This window comes from Armigeres subalbatus, chromosome 1 (assembly GCF_024139115.2).
Source record: "Armigeres subalbatus isolate Guangzhou_Male chromosome 1, GZ_Asu_2, whole genome shotgun sequence".
Lineage (NCBI taxonomy): Eukaryota > Metazoa > Arthropoda > Insecta > Diptera > Culicidae > Armigeres > Armigeres subalbatus.
Window position 1 is genome coordinate 94,216,728 of NC_085139.1, and position 18,387 is coordinate 94,235,114.

Here is an 18,387-nt window from a genome sequence, read left to right on the forward strand (position 1 = left end):
TTGCAGGAAAAATATCGAATATCGGGAGTATAGTTTGACTATACCTTTGTTACCGAATGAGGTAACAATATGGTCAACGATACTGATTCCATCCAAACAAAAACCCAGATTAATCCACCTAGCAGTGATGATGCCTTTCTCGTGCATTATAAAATATATTGAAAAAATCACATTAGAAAGGTCAAAAAAGCTCTTTAGGAGAATAGATCACATTTTTTCGATCATTTTGCATGTTTTTGCATTAATTAAAATGCATTGCTACCATTTTCGGAAAAAAAATTTCGGTTTTGAATTTTTTTCCAAGGGGGGACCCTTGGGAAAAAACAATGATTTTTCAATAATTACAACCGTCTAAGACGAATTAAGTACTGTCCATTTAATTCCACCAGTTAATTTTCGTTATCTTTGCAGATACGTATTTCGACCACAACTGTGTGGTCGTCTTCAGTGTCTCGTACTTGACTCGACTTGAAGAAAACAATCGCAACTTACACTATTTATTAGGGTGGTTCAAAAAATCGATTTTGCTCCACAGTGCTCATCTGATTCTTCACCATGTTCTGAGTGTCCTCTGAAAATTTGAGCTCATTTGGATTAAAACTGATTTAGCACAAGCCGTTTAAAGTTTGCATGCAAATTAGTATGGGGAATTTTTTTTTCATTATACTGTTAATGACGTTTGCCCATTAAGCGCAGGTTAAAAGAAAACCTACATAGCTAAAAGGGATACTCAACAGCTTTCACCCAACGAAAACCGCAGGTTGATTAATTGTCCCAATAATTAGTAATCGATTTTAAGACAGGTTACGAATCTTTAGTCATGATCGTTAAACTTCTTTGAGGGCATCACTGAAATGTGCAGTGCAACATAGTAGCCTGAATTTGGGCGTGCTATCTTTCGCGCCACGAGCAGCAATGTTGCCTGCTTAGGAGTTATGCAATTAGCTCCAGAAAACTACGGTATAGATTAAATTCGATTACTAATTATTGGGGCGATTAATCAACATGCGATTTTCGTTGGGTGAAAGCTGTTGTGTATTCCTTTTAGCTGTGTAGGTTTTCTTTTAACCTGCGGTTAATGGGGAAGCGTCATTAACAGTATAATGAAAAAATAAATTTCCCCATACTAAATTGCATGCAAACTTGAAAAGGCTTGTGCTAAATCAGTTTTAATCCAAATGAGCTCAAATTTTCAGAGGACACTCAGAACATGGTAAAGAATCAGATGAGCACTGTGGAGCAAAATCGATTTTTTGAACCACCCTACTATTTATACTACGCTAGGTACCTAATCTAATCTTATTTGCCTACTTTACCACACAGTTGTGGTCGAAATACGTATCTGCAAAGATAACGAAAATTAACTGGTGAAATTAAATGGACAGTACTTAATTCGTCTTAGACGGTTGAATACATTCCACTAAAAAGCTTTATATATTTTTCTGAATAATTACAAAATGCAATGTCCGATCGAGCCAATTTTCAATAGCAAACAATAGGACCGCATTCCCCGTCGAATGCAACTTGTTGCGAGTAAATCGGACAATGCTAAGTTCCAAAAAGTGTGTCTACAAAATTTGTACACATACACACATACACACACACACACATACATACATACACACATACAGACATCCCCTCAGTTCGTCGAGCTGAGTCGATCGGTATATAACACTATGGGTCTCCGGGCCTTCTATCAAAAGTTCTTTTTTGAAGCAATTTTATAGCCTTTCGGTACAACTTTGTTGTACGAGAAAGGCAAAAACCCATCCCATCCAAAAAAAGTAACTAACACACCCCTGGACATTTTCCACAACCGGCGAAATAAAATCGGGCAACCCACATTTTTTGAGCGAAAAAGCGACAACCCGAGAACTGAACGAAAGGGGCAGCGAAGAAAGAGGAAAAAAAAAGTGGAATCAAGGAGTCAGTGGCAGAGAGTGGACGCGAACGGTTGTTCTGAATATTCAACCTCAGCTCCGTGGTAAAACGTGCTTGCCAACCCGTCGGACCACAACCAAGCCAATACCAAGTCTTCGAGTCCAACATCCGCTCCGGGAAACGGGCCAGCGAACCCGTCGGACGCCAATCAAGCCACCATATTTCTGCGTGTCCAACCTTTCCATCGAGAAACGGGCCATCGAACCCGTCGGACGCCAAGCAAGCCACCAATACGTCTGCGTGTCCAACCTCCCCTTCGGGAAACGGGCCTACGAACCCGTCGGACGCCTACCAGCCACGTGTAAATTGACACGACCAACATCTGCTCCGGGAAGCGGGCCAGCGAACCCGTCGGACGCCGACCAAGCCAACGACCCCGTCGAAAGAACCCAGCCACGTAACGAGTCCACGAACCCATTGAACGCCTCCAGCGACCTACTAGGTGTCGCCACGTCCTCGCTGTCGCATGCATCCTGCCCCTTGTTCCGGCGAACAACCAAGCGACGCCACGTGTTCACCGTCGGCTTCATCTTGGCCCTCCTTCCGGGCCAACCACCCATCGAACCCATTCCATCGTTCCGGGCGTATGAACCCGTGGAACGCCACCCAAGGTATGTCACCAGCGCATCTCCTTAGTCGCATGAATACACCATCAGGTACCCAACGTCAGTAAACGGCCGCACCGAATTCTAATCCTTCCCTAAACTAACCCTACCAAATGAACCTACAATAAACAAAGTAAAATGTATTTAAAAAAATCTTTTAAATTAACCACTCAGCCCTAGGTATGTCAGTCCGTTGACTTTCTTGTCGAGTCCGCTTCTGCAAAGTTTATGTGTCGTGTGTTCCCCCAAGCAGGTGTTGTGCCGACCCTGAGAAGTTATGAGCAAAGAGAGCTAGTGAGGGAGACGTAAGGACGTCCACTCCGCAGGCGTACGGACGTCATAGGAGATTGTTACACCTTGAAGATCCAGATATCCGAAACCTTGGGAAGATTTCGCTTCTAAGAGTCTGCAAATGAATCTGCAAAGGCGTAGCCAGAGGGGGGCAGGGAGGGGGCGTCGCCCCCCCTAAATTGTAGAAAAATTGAACGGGTACCGAAATGAATTCCCTCAAACATGTGCACTTTACGATCCAATCATATACAGAAATAAGTGGTTGAAATTCCCAAAACTTATTAGGGCATCCAGGATCCATAATATATGAAAGCTCAAAACAACTTCAAACATTTCGGGCTCAAAAATTCTCCTTGAAATCCTTCTAGAAGCTCCCTTGGAAATTCTGAATTCCTCCGAAAAGTTATCCACAAATTCCTCTGAAAATCGTTCGAAAATCCTTCTCATTTTATTGTAATTCCTTCTTATCTAGAAACCCCCAACTATTTTTTTTTAGGAATTTCACGAGGAAATTCCTTGAAGATTTCTTTTCTTCTCTCCAAGATTTAATTCTAGTGTCATAAGACGAGTTTATACAATCCCATTGAATTCCACCACTTAATTGTATCTTGACAGATACGTATTTCGACCTCAACAGTAAGGCCGTCTTCAGTGTCTCGTACTTGACTCGACTTGAAGAAAATGATCGCAGCTTACACTATTTATACTATGCGTAGGTATAATAATTTATCTAGGTACTTATCTTACTACGGTGCTTATTTCTACTCGCTTGATGCGCTCAATGCTTAGGTATAAACTTGAAGAGCCAGGAGCTACCATTTCCTTGATCTTTATTCAACAACCGCGTTTGTACCTGTCGGTAGATTTCCAAGCTCTCAGCAACATCAAGTTTCCACGGAGAAGAGACATTTCTTAAAATTTTAATGTTTGATGTCGTAATTGAATGATTTTCCTGATATACATGTTCAGCTACCTTAGACCTAAACTCATAATTTAATCCCTTATCAGTTTCCCTCTTAGCCTTACTTACTTCTGCAATATGTTCTTTGAACCTTACATCTAACGATCTTTTTGTTTGACCTACATATACTTTATCACACTGTGAACAATTAATTTGATAAACCCCGGCCTTATTTAACATTTCTACTCTATCCTTTGTGGAGCCCAACAGTGTCTTCAGTTGATTGCTTCTGCTGGAGAATACTAAATCGATGCCGAATTTCCTCAGTCGATGGCGTAGCTGGTGGGTGATGTGTCGATCATAGGGGACCGATACCCTCTTCAACAGAAGCAATCAACTGAAGACACTGTTGGGCTCCACAAAGGATAGAGTAGAAATGTTAAATAAGGCCGGGGTTTATCAAATTAATTTTCCGACGGTCTTCGAGACGCGTCTTGTGATTTAGCAAACCACAAACCATTTTCCGACGGTCTTCGAGACGCGTCTTGTGATTTAGCAAACCACAAACCATTTTTCGACGGTCTTCGAGACGCGTCTTGTGATTTAGCAAACCACAAACCATTTTACGACGGTCTTCGAGACGCGTCTTGTGGTTTAGCAAACCACAAACCATTTTCCGACGGTCTTCGAGACGCGTCTTGTGATTCAGCAAACCACAAACCATTTTCCGACTGTCTTCGAGACGCATCTTGTGATTTAGCAAACCACAAACCATTTTCCGACGGTCTTCGAGACGCGTCTTGTGATTTAGCAAACCACAAACCATTTTCCGACGGTCTTCGAGACGCGTCTTGTGATTTAGCAAACCACAAACCATTTTCCGACGGTCTTCGAGACGCGTCTTGTGATTTAGCAAACCACAAACCATTTTCCGACGGTCTTCGAGACGTGTCTTGTGATTTAGCAAACCACAAACCATTTTTCGACGGTCTTCGAGACGCGTCTTGTGATTTAGCAAACCACAAACCATTTTACGACGGTCTTCGAGACGCGTCTTGTGGTTTAGCAAACCACAAACCATTTTCCGACGGTCTTCGAGACGCGTCTTGTGATTTTGCAAAGTGAAATATATCACTCGTCACAATTTAACTACTTGAATTCAACTCACCTCATGAAATCAGCGACAGGATCCAAAAAATATCCTGGCAGGATCGCCAAAATGTGTGGCCCTGAATGGCCGGAACGAAGTTATGACGGCGACTCCCCGTGGATGCGTGTGCACGCCGCGGAGGTCTGACTGGAAGAGGCAAAATCATGGCTTGCTGCTCGCCGATTGACACGCTGATGTGTGAATCTATTATAACACGCTGAAGGCATTTTACTCAAACCCCACAGTGTGTTGAACACAGGAGGCACAGAGAACAGACGTTGAAGCTGCACTCGCCATGTTGTGATAACTTTTTACTGTTTATTTTGAATAACTTTGGTATGTCGCATAATCAGCGCTAACGTCATCAAAAAATGCCACTGTGCGCTAGTGTCGTTATGCACGCAAGAGCATACCAGCGCCATCGTGTTGTCAAAATGAGATTGTGAGTTGCAATGTCGACGTCGATGGCGTTGAGGTTCGGTGTGTTTGTTTACACATGTTTTGCAAGAAATTTTGTTCGAGCCTCCATGTCTGTTCTCTGTGATGGAGGCTCGAACAAAATTTCTTAAAAAACATGTGAAAACAATCAACCAAAACTCAACGCCATCGACGTCGAAATTGCAACTCACAATACCATTTTGACAACCCGATGGCGCTGGTACTTTTGCATGCAAAACGACTGTAGCGCATAGTGGCATTTTTTAGTGATGCTAGCGCTGATTCCCTCCTTAGCCGTGCGGTAAGACGCGCGGCTACAAAGCAAGACCATGCTGAGGGGGTGGCTGGGTTCGATTCCCGGTGCCGGTCTAGGCAATTTTCGGATTGGAAATTGTCTCGACTTCCCTGGGCATAAAAGTATCATCGTGTTAGCCTCATGATATACGAATGCAAAAATTGTAACCTGGTTTAGAAACCTCGCAGTTAATAACTGTGGAAGTGCTTAATGAACACTAAGCTGCGAGGCGGCTCTGTCTCAGTGTGGGGATGCAATGCTAATAAGAAGAAGAAGAAGAAGAAGAAGCGCTGATTCTGCACGGGTCACCGTTATCCCGTATCCGTATTCCAAAGTTATTTTAAAATGTTCAGTAAAAACTACCTGTCATAAGACGAGTTTAAACAATCCCATTGAATTCCACCACTTAATTGTATCCTGACAGATACGTATTTCGACCTCAACAGTAAGGCCGTCTTCAGTGTCTTGTACTTGACTCGACTCAAGTCGAGTCAAGTACAAGACACTGAAGACGGCCTTACTGTTGAGGTCGAAATACGTATCTGTCAGGATACAATTAAGTGGTGGAATTCAATGGGATTGTTTAAACTCGTCTTATGACAGGTGAAAACATTCCACTAAAAAGCTCAAAATAATTTTCTTATCAGTAAAAACTAATCACAACATAGCCAGTACAACGGTACAACTTCAACGTCTGTTCTCTTTGATATTACCGTACTCGATAACAATCAAGCCAACTCACTTACGCGGTATTTGTTTGTAACTGCTGGTGACGTCCCTACGTCTGGACAGTGGACGTCCTTACGCCCCTAACTAGCTCATCTCTTATTCTCAGGGTCGACGCTTAACCGGCTCGAAGAGACACACTTGTAACCACGAAGCGGACAGAGGAAGACCTTTAAGGACCAACGGACAGTCAAGCACTTTATGAACGAATGAGAAAAGCTTGGGGATACATTTTACTTTGTTTTTATTGTTACAAAGCTCTAGTAGCTAACATTGGAATCAAGTTCTAATTGGTTTGGTACAAGCTTGAATAATAAATTTACCACTGTGTGGAGAAAAAAATAATAAATAAGGAAAATTCTTCAAAGTTATATGTTATTCAAAATTGGCCCATGCTTATCCTTCACAGGGGGTGACATTAGGCCAAATAGAATTATGTTCAGCGGTGACGATGCCACGATTCAATCGTTCATTGAAAATAATTGCCTACATTACGACTCTTACCAACTATGTAAGGCAAATCAACCAAAGGCTTGGCCCAACCTCACCCCTTTTTAGCGAACATTGCTCGTTGCTACGAAAAACCAGAACCACCATACAAAATATCAATAAAATTCGATAAAACAACAACAGATTATCGTAAGATGATAACCAGGTACCCAACAACGATCCAAAAACAAGTTATGTAATAGATTTGTGGGGCATTACTGACACTATTTTAATACGGGTTCATTCGATCAATAGTTTTACATTCAAGTTCCAAGCATTATGGTACGAGCACAATTAGTTCTTGGAATTTGTTTTGTGATAGATGTAAATTTTAATATAATTTCGATCCGTTTGAAGTTTTCATCAAAATTCGTAACAGTTTCTGAGATATTAGGAGTGGAAACATTTTTCGTTTTTGGCCCAATCTTACCCCCTAGGCCCAATGTCACCCCGAACGACGGTAGTAAAGGTTGGTATAGCTGAAACGGCCGATTGCTGGGCTGGGTCCCATGGTGGCATGCTTGATTTACGCCACAATAATTCCGAAATGCAATGTCCAGTCGGGCCAATTTTCAATAGCAAACAATGGGACCGCATTCCCCGTCGAATGCAACTTGTTGCGAGTAAATCGGATAATGTTAAGTTCCAAAAAGTGTGTCTACAAAATTTGTACACATACACACACACATACATACATACACACATACAGACATCACCTCAGTTCGTTGAGCTGAGTCAATCGGTATATAACACTATGGGTCTCCGGGCCTTCTATCAAAAGTTCTTTTTTGGAGCAATCATATAGCCTTTCGGTACAACTTAGTTGTACGAGAAAGGCAAAAAGCTAATTGATGCAATTGTTGTGGATGGTTGTTATGGAAATTTTGCATTATTTGTGGAAATTTTATAAATTTTTATTACCCATACCCTGATTTGTTTATCGACAATTTCCTATTTTTTCAAGGAACAATTCTATTTCTTCATGAAAATTTTATTTTGCTGTCCATACTTTATTGATTATACAAAATGTATAGGTAATCATAGTTAAAATTAATTTTCTATGCTATCATCATTTCGGCCGACCCTGACCGTATAGTCCAAAACCATACTCACGTTGCATCTGTATGTCAGCAATCTCCTGGGAGCTTTTGACGGCCCGCAGGCTATTGCTGCTGTCCAACGGCGAACAGCTGTAGTTCTTAAACTCGCGGCACGGCTCCACGTCCCAGTTCATCCGGGTTTGTATGCTGATGGCGGCCGCCCTACAAATCGTATCGGAGCACTCCGGCGGAGGGGCCGGCGTCGGGTGGCAATCATCGTCTTCCGTCACGTGGCAATCCCGCGGTAGCTGCGAGGGGGCTGCCGAGATGAGAAACAGAATGGGCGAGGCCACGAGAAGCGATGTGACCAGAAGCGTGGCAGCCGTAATGGCCATCTTGTGTACGGCCGACGAGCCCCGCAGCCACATGCACGGCGCACAGCAAACCCAACCGACCGGGTTTTTCAGTGACGGTCGGGCACCGTTGGCAGTGGCAGAGGCGGAGTTGGCGGAAGAGGCTGCGGTGGTGGCTGGACCCGTTGCTGGTGGTGCTGCTGCCGACACTAACGACGGTGCCGTTGTTAACAGTTGCAGTGCCCCCGTTGAGGCAACTGGAAAAAGTCCTGCCTTGGAGGCGCCTTGCTTTCCACTGCCACTGGACGTATTGTGTTGTGCCAAAGTCTGGAAACGATAAAAACGAGGAAGAACCGGACAATTCAAGTCAGTTAAGTGCACACTAACGATGTCACTAATTGGATTGTGAAAAGAAGAGGAAAATGCTATTCGTGCTAGTTGTTTTCGAGATTTTTTTTCTCGGCGATAGGTACTCTTGAAATACAGGCATGAATGTGAAAAAGTGCATTGCTCGAAGATTGGCATATTTTTAAAAAGTGGACCTAACATCTCTAGAGCTATCGTAGCCTATCTGTGATGTGATGTTATAACCCTCGAGATGTTACATTGTCGACTTTGGATGACACCAAATGACTTTAGCTTATGCTTAGAGAACTTGTGATCATTTTCTATTTCTGTTTCTTTTTTCATTGTTGTGGATTTTTACGCTTTGGAAGCAGTCTTATTTCCGCCGGAGATACGAATTTGACATCAGAACTTGAAAATTCGCATGTTCATCTGATTGAACGTAAATAAAGTAATGGAATACTAGTTGCGGAAACACAATTATTCTTAGTAAAATGACCAAAAAAAATTCATATCTTCCTTGTTGTTTATTCATATCGTTTACAATTACACAAGACAATAGTTGGTCAGAATACCTGTCAAACTGATGCAGTCCTGCTAGTTTATCTTTTTTATAACTTCATAAAATCGAAAACGTACTCTTACGCCACGCGCACTCTTGCCCCACTCTACTCTAAGTGTGTTCAGAAAAAATGTTCAGCAGTTCATAAGTATAACAAACAGCAAATGGAGACGCATGGTACATTTGTGCAATGATTCATCTGCTGACTTAAATTTTTAGGCAAATTTCATCACTTCCGTTTAATTAAATAAAGGTACCAGTGTGCAAGTATTTGTATGGCAACTTGTATTAAGCGAAACCTGTACCTAATCACAGGAAAAACACAGAAATCATGAGAATCATTATTTCAAATAGCTGGTTCCCGGGCGTCTTCTAAGCGATTCTAACATTTCTTCCACGGTTGTCTTATCCATTTCATCTAATTTGCTAGTTTGTTATGTTTCCAAGGATGTTGAGGAAGGGGGGGGGGGGCAATATGGCCTAGCTAAGCAAACACTGCTTTATTGTCTTATTTGTAACGCTATTCATGGGTATTTTTACATTATGCAACAGTTAAACAAGATAGCTAGTTGATGCCATTCAACAATTGTCAACAATCTAAATCATATTGATAATATTCACATTTCAAAAAAGTGGTGATATTCCGTTGCCGGAAAACTCATGAGGCAAAACACCTTTTAGCTGGCAGCTCCTAGGGAACAAAGCCCACGCGTCGGCGAATCAGTATTCTGGTATGGACAGTGCGTGGAGACGCAAGGACATTGTAGATTAGTGCCACTAGGGCGTTTTGCCTCGCCAAGATGTTAGATGTTTCTTCAAAATGTGGAAATTTTCGGGTTTTCCGACCTTCCCATATACTATTTTGAAACTTTTTTGCCAAACCTACATAATTTTAGATCTAGTTTTGTTACGGACATCCTAATGACAGTAAATATAAGGAAACCAGAAAAGGCGTTTTGCGGCCTCTTCCCCTTCATTTTTTTGCTGTCATAAAGATTGTAGACAATTTTGTTCTACCAACTTCGAAGTAAGGAAAATTTACAGATTCAGAAATATTTCATGACGAAAATCAACTTAGCACACCCATGCTACTCTCTAGAGCCGTTGCATATTGTATGCAGCTCAAAATAGTTTGATGCAGATGTCTTGGGATCCCCGCACTAAGGAACTTCCGAAGAAATTCTTGAAGAAACTACCTGAGGAATTCCTGGAGGAATTTTGATGGCATTTTTGGAGGAATTCCAGAAAGAATTTTCAGAGGAACTTCTCGAGAAATTCCAAGAGAAGCTTCCCGAAGAATTCCTGCATTATCTTCCGACGAATGAATGAAAGAATTTACCAACCAAATCCTGATGCAACTTTCGGAAGGATTTCTAAAAGAACTTCCGGAGGAATTCCTGAAGAAACTTCTAAAGTAAGTATTAAGAAACCTCCAAAGGAATTCCAGGAGGAACTTTCGGAGAAATTTCTGAAGGAACTCCCAGAGGAAGTTTTGAAGGAACTCCCAAAGATAATTCTGGAGGAACTTTCGGAGGAATTTCTGAAGCTACTTCCGGATGAATATCTGGAGATATGTCCAAAGAATATTCTTAATGTACTTCCCAACGAACACATCGATGAACTTCCTGAAAGAATTGTGGAGAATTTTCGACGCATAAACTTAGTTCACGCCGCCGATCACCAACGACGCGACGCCACCACCGCGCCACCGCTGGCTAAAATGATTTATCACGCCGCCGATAAAATTTTGCGTAGCAAGTACGATGGATACAATATGCCCAGAGAGTTGAGAGTGTTTCCCAACCGTAAACATCCTAGTAAACATCAAACCAGACAGTAAACATCTTAGGCCGGACCGAGAATCGAACTTGCCACTTCGCAAAATTGACTGGAGACCCCAATGCTAATATAGACATAAAAGAAAAATAAGAAGAACATCGGCATCAAACTGAACTGCATATAATACGCAAAGGCTCTTGAGGCTTGCTCGGGAATCCTCAGTTGATTTTGGTTTGATACCGAGAGTAGTTGACCTGGTAGACCAATTGACCTGAACTCCAGAACAATTTGGGGAACCCAGAACATCAGCATAAAACTATTTTGAACTGCATATAATAGCAGGGGCTCTAGGGACTTGCATGGGTATCCTGAGTTGATTTTGGTTAGAGTAGTTGACCTCGTAGACCAATTGATCTGAACTACAAAACAATTAGGAGAACCTGGAGCATCTGCATCGAACTTTTCTGAACTGCATATAATACGCAAGGGCTCTAGGGAGTAGCATGGGCATGCTGAGTTGATTTGTTCAAGTCTCCCTACAACTGTCTAACCGTGATGAATTCAAATAAACATCCCCAACCTCCCTTTTTGGAATCTATAGAAATGAGACCTCCGGATAACTTATCAGTTATGAGTGGATTGAACGGTTCTATTGACAGTGTGAATATGAGATAAATGGCTAAAATGGTGTAATTAGCCTTAACGTAGCAGTGGAAAAAAAAATTAAAACTAATGAGTTACCCACTGGTTGAGCTCAAATAGATTCCAAAAATGGAGGTTAGGGATGTTTATTTGAATTCTTCACGATTTGAGAGTTGTAGGATGATTTGAATATATTTTAAGTTTTTCCCATACAAATTTCCATATAAACATAAATTGACTTCGCGCCACCCCTAAATGGCCACCGAATTGCCTGAAATTTTGCCAGGACTCCTATATTATCAAAATGATGCTAATAGACATATGGGAGTTGGAATTTTCGAACATTTTCGAAATGTGAACTGCCCTTGGGCATGCTGAGTTGATTTCCGTCATGAAATATTTCTGAATCTGTAAATTTTCCTTACGTTGAAGTTGGTAGAACGAAATTTTCTACAATCTTTATGACAGCATTCATAATACATCCGATCTTGCGAAAAAAAATAAACATCCTTGGAAACATAACAAACGAGCTAGCTACAGGAAATGGATAAAACAACCGTGGAAGAATTGTGAGAATCGCTTAGAAGACGCCCGGGAACCTGCTGCATTACTATTCTCATGATTTCTTGATAGCGATTTTTATTTATTATCACACTAAGGCCGGAGTGGCCTGTGCTGCACATAAAAGTCTTCTCCATTCAGCTCGGTCCATGGCTGCACTTCGCCAACCACGTAGTCTGCGGAGGGTCCGCAAATCGTCCTCCACCTGATCGATCCACCTTGCCCGCTGTGCACCTCGCCTTCTTGTTCCCGTCGGATCGTTGTCGAGAACCATTTTCCCCGGATTACTGTCCGACATTCTGGCTACGTGCCCGGCCCACCGTAGTCTTCTGATTTTCGCGGTGTGAACGATGGATGGTTCTCCCAACAGCTGATGCAACTTGTGGTTCATTCGCCTCCTCCACATACCGTCCGCCATCTGCCCCCAACATAGATGGTACGCAGCACTTTCCATTCGAAAACTCCCAGTGCGCGTTGGTCCTCCATGAGCATCGTCCAGGTCTCGTGTCCGTAGAGAACTACCGGTCTTATAAGCGTTTTGTAGATAGTCAGTTTGGTACGGCGGCGAACTCTATTCGATCGGAGCGTCTTACGGAGTCCAAAGTACGAACGATTTCCAGCCACTATGCGCCTCCGAATTTCTCTGCTGGTATCGTTATCGGCGGTCACCAGTGAGCCCAAGTACACGAATTCTTCAACCACCTCGATTTCGTCACCACCGATAGAAACTCGTGGTGGGTGGCTTACATTGACCTCTCTTGAGCCTCTTCATATCATTGATTCATATGTTGATGACTAGTCCAATCCGTTTAGCTTCGCTTTTCAGTCTGATATAGGCTTCCTTCATCCTCTGAAAGTTACGTGCCATGATATCAATGTCGTTGGCGAAACCAAATAACTGGCCGGACTTCGTGAAAATCGTACCACTCGTGTCAATCCCTGCCCTTCGTATTACTCCCTCCAAAGCGATGTTGAATAGCAGACACGAAACACCATCACCTTGCCGTAACCCTCTGCGCGTTTCGAAGGGACTCGAGAATGCCCCTGAAACTCTAACTACGCACATCACCCGATCCATCGTCGCCTTGATCAACCTTATCAGTTTATTCGGAAATCCGTTTTCGTGCATTAGCTGCCATAGCTAGTCCCGATCGATTGTATCATATGCGGCTTTGCAGTCGATAAATAGATGATGTGTGGGCACGTTGTATTCGCGGCATTTCTGCAATACCTGACGTACGGCGAATATCTGATCTGTAGTAGAGCGTTCACCCATAAATCCCGCCTGGTACTGCCCCACGAACTCTCGTACAATTGGTGTTAGTCGGCGGCATAAAATTTGGGAGAGTACCTTGTAGGCGGTGTTCAGCAATGTGATTGCGCGGTAGTTGCTACAATCCAGCATATCGCCCTTTTTGTAGATGGAACACACGACACCTTCCATCCACTCCTGCGGCAGAACCTCATCCTCCTAAACCTTGGTAATCACCCAGTGCAGCGCTCTAGCCAGTGCCTCACCACCGTGTTTAAATAGCTCTCCTGGTAGTTGGTTAACCCCAGGGGCCTCGTTGTTTTTCAGCTGGCCGATCCCCTCCTGGATTTCCTGGAGATTCGGACCCGGAAGTCGCATGTCCTGCGCGTTCATTACCATACCGCCACCGTTGTCTGCCACATCGCCATTTAGGTGCTCTTCGTAGTGCTGCCGCCACCTTTGGATCAGCCATGCTCGTTAGTAAGAAGGTTTCCGTTTATGTCCTTACACATATAGGGCTGTGGCACGTGGCCCTTACGTGAACAATTTAACTTCTCATAGAACTTCCGTGCGTTATTAGCGCGGTACAGTTCCTCGGTTTCTTCACGGTCTCGATCTTCCTGCTGGCGCTTTTTTCTCCGAAAAATCGAGTTTTGTCTGTTCCGCGCCCGTTGGTATCGTGCCTCGTTCGCCCTCGTGCGGTGTTGCAGCAATCTCGCCCATGCTCGCCCTCAACTAACTACTCACATTCGCCGTCAAACCAGTCATTTATCTGATCCGAGGCCACCATGCCTAGTGCAGCGGTTTCAGTGCTTCCACTGGCGGATCGAATATCTCTCCAGCTATCTTCAAGAGATGCTGCGCCCAGCTGCTCTTCCGTTGGGAGTGCCACTTCCAGCCAGAGCTTAAAATAATCGAAGATTTTTGGTGAAGCCCATCGGCCTTCTTTGTCATTCTCATTTCGTACATATTCATATTCGGCTGAATATTGACAATTTCCGATCAATTATCAGTCAGTGAATATTTATTTAGATTTTGCAAACTAATAAATTACTGTAAAACTAAACACATGAATGATGATTTCAACAATTACTCACATAGATCTGACCCCGACGTTAAACTGAGGGGAAATTTTAGTGCCAAAAGTCAACATAATCCAGGCCAATTATGTTTTCTTTAAACACAGTGACCATTCTCAGTACCAATCAAATGAATGAATCCTAGGAATGCATATGTGAAGAAGAAAACTGAGTAAGTCATTCTATGTTTTGAATAGTCATGCGACGTTTGTCAATATTCGGTCCGAAGTTGCTTCGTGAAGGTGATTATTTCATGCTCTGCTTCCAGCTACTGCGCGTAGTCTTGGGCTAGTGTACCGTCTCGTAGCCGCCCAATGTTTAGCTGCGGCGGACGACTCCGACGTGTATTTTTTTTTCCAAGTTCGTTTATTTGGTAGGCTCAGGCGTGTATAACACTTTACGGAGCCATGGTTCTTTGTGATATATACAATCAATATCATTTTATTGTACAGTTAGTAAGAGAGGGATAGAAGCCAGCGTACTCGTGGTGACTCGAGGTTAGTTTACAATGTTTAAGGATGGACGGGGCTTAGGATTTGGGATCAGGAGATTTCAGCTTCTCATCCGGGCATTTGGCGTCAGGGACGATGTGGCGTGTCGTCGTGCTCGAGGAATGGTTCGACTGAGAGCATCTTCCGGATGGCCAGAGCTACGGAGCTCTACTGAACAGAAAAGCAGAGACTTAAAAAAAAACTTTGAAGAAAGAGAAAAAAAATAACAAAATATTAGATTTTGATGTCAGAAGAACAAAGAAAACCATAAATGGCCTGCATATAGACAACATCACGATCTCCCAAAACTCCTCGAACTTCCCTGAAGGGTTGTTTACCTCGGGCCACAAGGGTATCCAATAATTGCTCTCTGGAGGCGTCATTTTCCGAGCAGAACCAAACTACGTGATCGATGTCATCATAACCGGCACCGCACCTACATAAGTTGCTATCGACAAGGTTTATTCTGTACAAATGTGCGTTTAGTGAATAGTGATTGGACATAAGTCTCGACATCACGCGAATGAAGCCTCGACTTAAGTCCTCACCTCTGAACCACGCTCGCCCAGAAACTTTTGGAACTATGGAAAATAGCCACCGTCCAAGTTCGTTGTGTGTCCAATTTCTTTGCCAACTTTGAAGAGTACTCTGACGGACTAATGGGAAAAACTCGTTGCTCGAGAATTGTCTATCATAAACCTCACCCTCCTGTGCACCCACCTTTGCCAGCGAGTCTGCCTTCTCATTGCCGTAGATTGAGCAGTGAGAAGGGACCCAAACAAAGGTAATCTTGAATGACCTTTCGACCAAAACACGCATCTGCTCTCTTATGTTTGTAAGAAAGTAAGATGCGTGCTTAACAGGTTTCATCGACCGGAGTGCCTCGATAGAACTAAGACTATCCGAGAAGATGAAATAATGGTCTACGGGCTGATTTGAAATTGTCCCCAAAGCGAAGTTAATTGCTGCCAGCTCAGCAACATAAACCGAACACGGTTCCTGAAGTTTTCGGAAGGTGGTTGAAGTTACATTGAAAACACCGAAGCAAGTGGATCCGTTAATGCGAGAGCCATCAGTGAAATATCTGTTGTTGCAATCGACATGTTCATATTTTTCAGAAAAAATGGAGTGTAGTAATATGATCTCATCCTTAAATGCATGAAACCACCCAACACGAAACATGTACCAAATTGTCCTTCACTCATTACAATTTATTGTTAGTCATAAATTAAACACTCCATGACACTGTAACCCAAATTCCAATCCAACAAAACACGACCCTTAAAATAACACGGTCAGCAACAAAAACCTTTTCCGTCTCTATGTTTTAACTACAACCAGATGTTTCCAAAATATTGTAAGCGGCTCATTTTCCTTTTTATACATTCTGTTTTGCCAACACATTTCGGTCTATCGTTAGGTTACCGCATAAGAATTCTGCATAATAAAATTCATTCCAAAATCACAGTTCAGAGAGTTAAGTTGTTATCCGAAGTCCGAACATTGTCACATGGCGACATCGTGACTGAGAGACTAAGTTGAACCGTTGAAAAAATGCATAGTGAAGTGTGTATAATAGTGCTAGTCCTACTGTTGGTCTTACTGCTATCAACAATTATTCTAACAGTGTTGCAAAGTGAACTGCATGAGTGGAGTAAAACCATGCAATCGGCAAAAGTCGCTACTCTAACAAACTAGGTGAAAAGTGCAAGTGAACAATTAAATTTGGAAGTCACAAAAAATTGAAGACAATGGGTTCCTCAGAAACCAAACCAGAAAAGCCAATCATAGACGAAAATTATGTGATAAACATACTACGAACGCTTGCGTGCTGAAGTAACGAAGAACAAACAAGAAACATTAAACCAAGTGTTATCAAGTGCTAATTAAAGTGCTAAGCAAAAAAAAAAAATTAAGCTGCTTCAGTGCTACGCCATGCACGAGCACCTGCCATCGAGCGTCTACCGAGCGAGGGAAAAGTGCAACGAAGTTTGTTATGAAACATGCAAGATCACCAAATCTACGAGACGACACGAGAGGAGCGCCGCACGCACTGGTCATCGAGGAAGACATCATTTGAGAACATCAACAGATAAGTGAATTATATTTTTTAATAGAGTGAAATTTATTTAATTGAATTATATTTAATAATAGAGTGAAATTTATAGTAAAATGTGCCCTATACAAATAGATGGGAATAGGATTACCTTTTGGATTTGAAAATAGGCAATTTTTCTTTTGAACTTTCCCGTGTGTTCATTTGTGTTCTCCATATTTACATTGTATATACTAACTGCAGCTGTAACTTAGTAGTGAAAATATGAGTTATGAAAATTGATAAAATTTTGCAAAATTTGAACAATTTAATCCGACTTGAACAAAATTTAAGAAAATCGATTAACAAAAACATTACACTACCCACTTTGGAAGCTAACTTACATTTAGCATTAGAACTTTATTCCAAGCTAGATGAGGATCTGATTTCATCACAAAATAGTATTCCAGATAAAGAATTCTTTTCATATCTAAAGCAAGCAAGAGGTCGCAGGGTCGAAGATCAAACATTTTCATCAAAGAGTCAATAACAAAACTGTAATCATGGTTAACCCTGTCCCGGAAAACGAAACCGCGTTTGATATCAAAACAGCGACAGCACTGGTACAACCCTATGATGGTGTACCAGAAGGATTGGATGCTTTTGTGGATTCGGTCAATCTGCTGGCTGAACTGACAACGACACCGGCACATATCGTTGTAGCCGTAAAATTTATAAAAACAAGACTTAGCGGTAGAGCTCGTTCAGCTCTACCTGCTAACGTTGCTACTTTTAATGACATAATTCAGGCAGTGCAACAACACTGCGCGAGCACCGAAACACCAGATTCGGTTGCCGCAAAACTTAAAGCTTTGAAAATAAACGGCAATGCCGATAAATTTTTAAAAGACGTTGAACAATTAACAACAAAGCTGACTTCGTTGTATGTTAAAAATAACATACCATTAGAAGTGGCTACTAAGATGGCTACCAAAATAGGCGTCGAATCATTAGTGTCCAAAGCTACTGATTCAGATACGAGAATAGTGTTGAAGGCAGCAGAATTTTCATCGATACAAGCTGCTGTCCAAAAATTTAATGAGTCAACGAGTACTCCCGCAGTACAAATTTTCAATACTCAATTTCGGAAAGTAAACTCTAATCGAGGGTATTCAGGCCGAGGAAATACTAATCATCGTTTTGGGTACCGCAATTCAAACAACCGTCAATTTCAAAATGAAAGTCAGTACCAACCGAGGTATTCCAATCAGCGTCAAAATTCCCGAGGAAATTACCATCAAGGTCGTGGTAACTATTCAAATCAAAATCGAGGTCATTATCGATACCAAAATAACAACCAAGGGAACGCGCGTATATTTTACACACCAGCTCAATTGCCGCAAGTGCCTCTG

General features: G+C 42.4%; 1 protein-coding gene across 5 annotated transcripts in view; it reads right to left on the minus strand.

The window, feature by feature from the left end:
- Positions 1-18,387, minus strand: part of LOC134202860 (endothelin-converting enzyme homolog) — an 81,156-nt gene that overhangs the window by 31,246 nt on the left and 31,523 nt on the right. For all 5 annotated transcript variants that reach the window (XM_062677847.1, XM_062677861.1, XM_062677853.1 and 2 more), the window contains exon 3: positions 7,950-8,556. In XM_062677847.1, the coding sequence (XP_062533831.1) occupies positions 7,950-8,556 (607 nt within the window). The remainder of the gene's footprint in view (positions 1-7,949; positions 8,557-18,387) is intronic.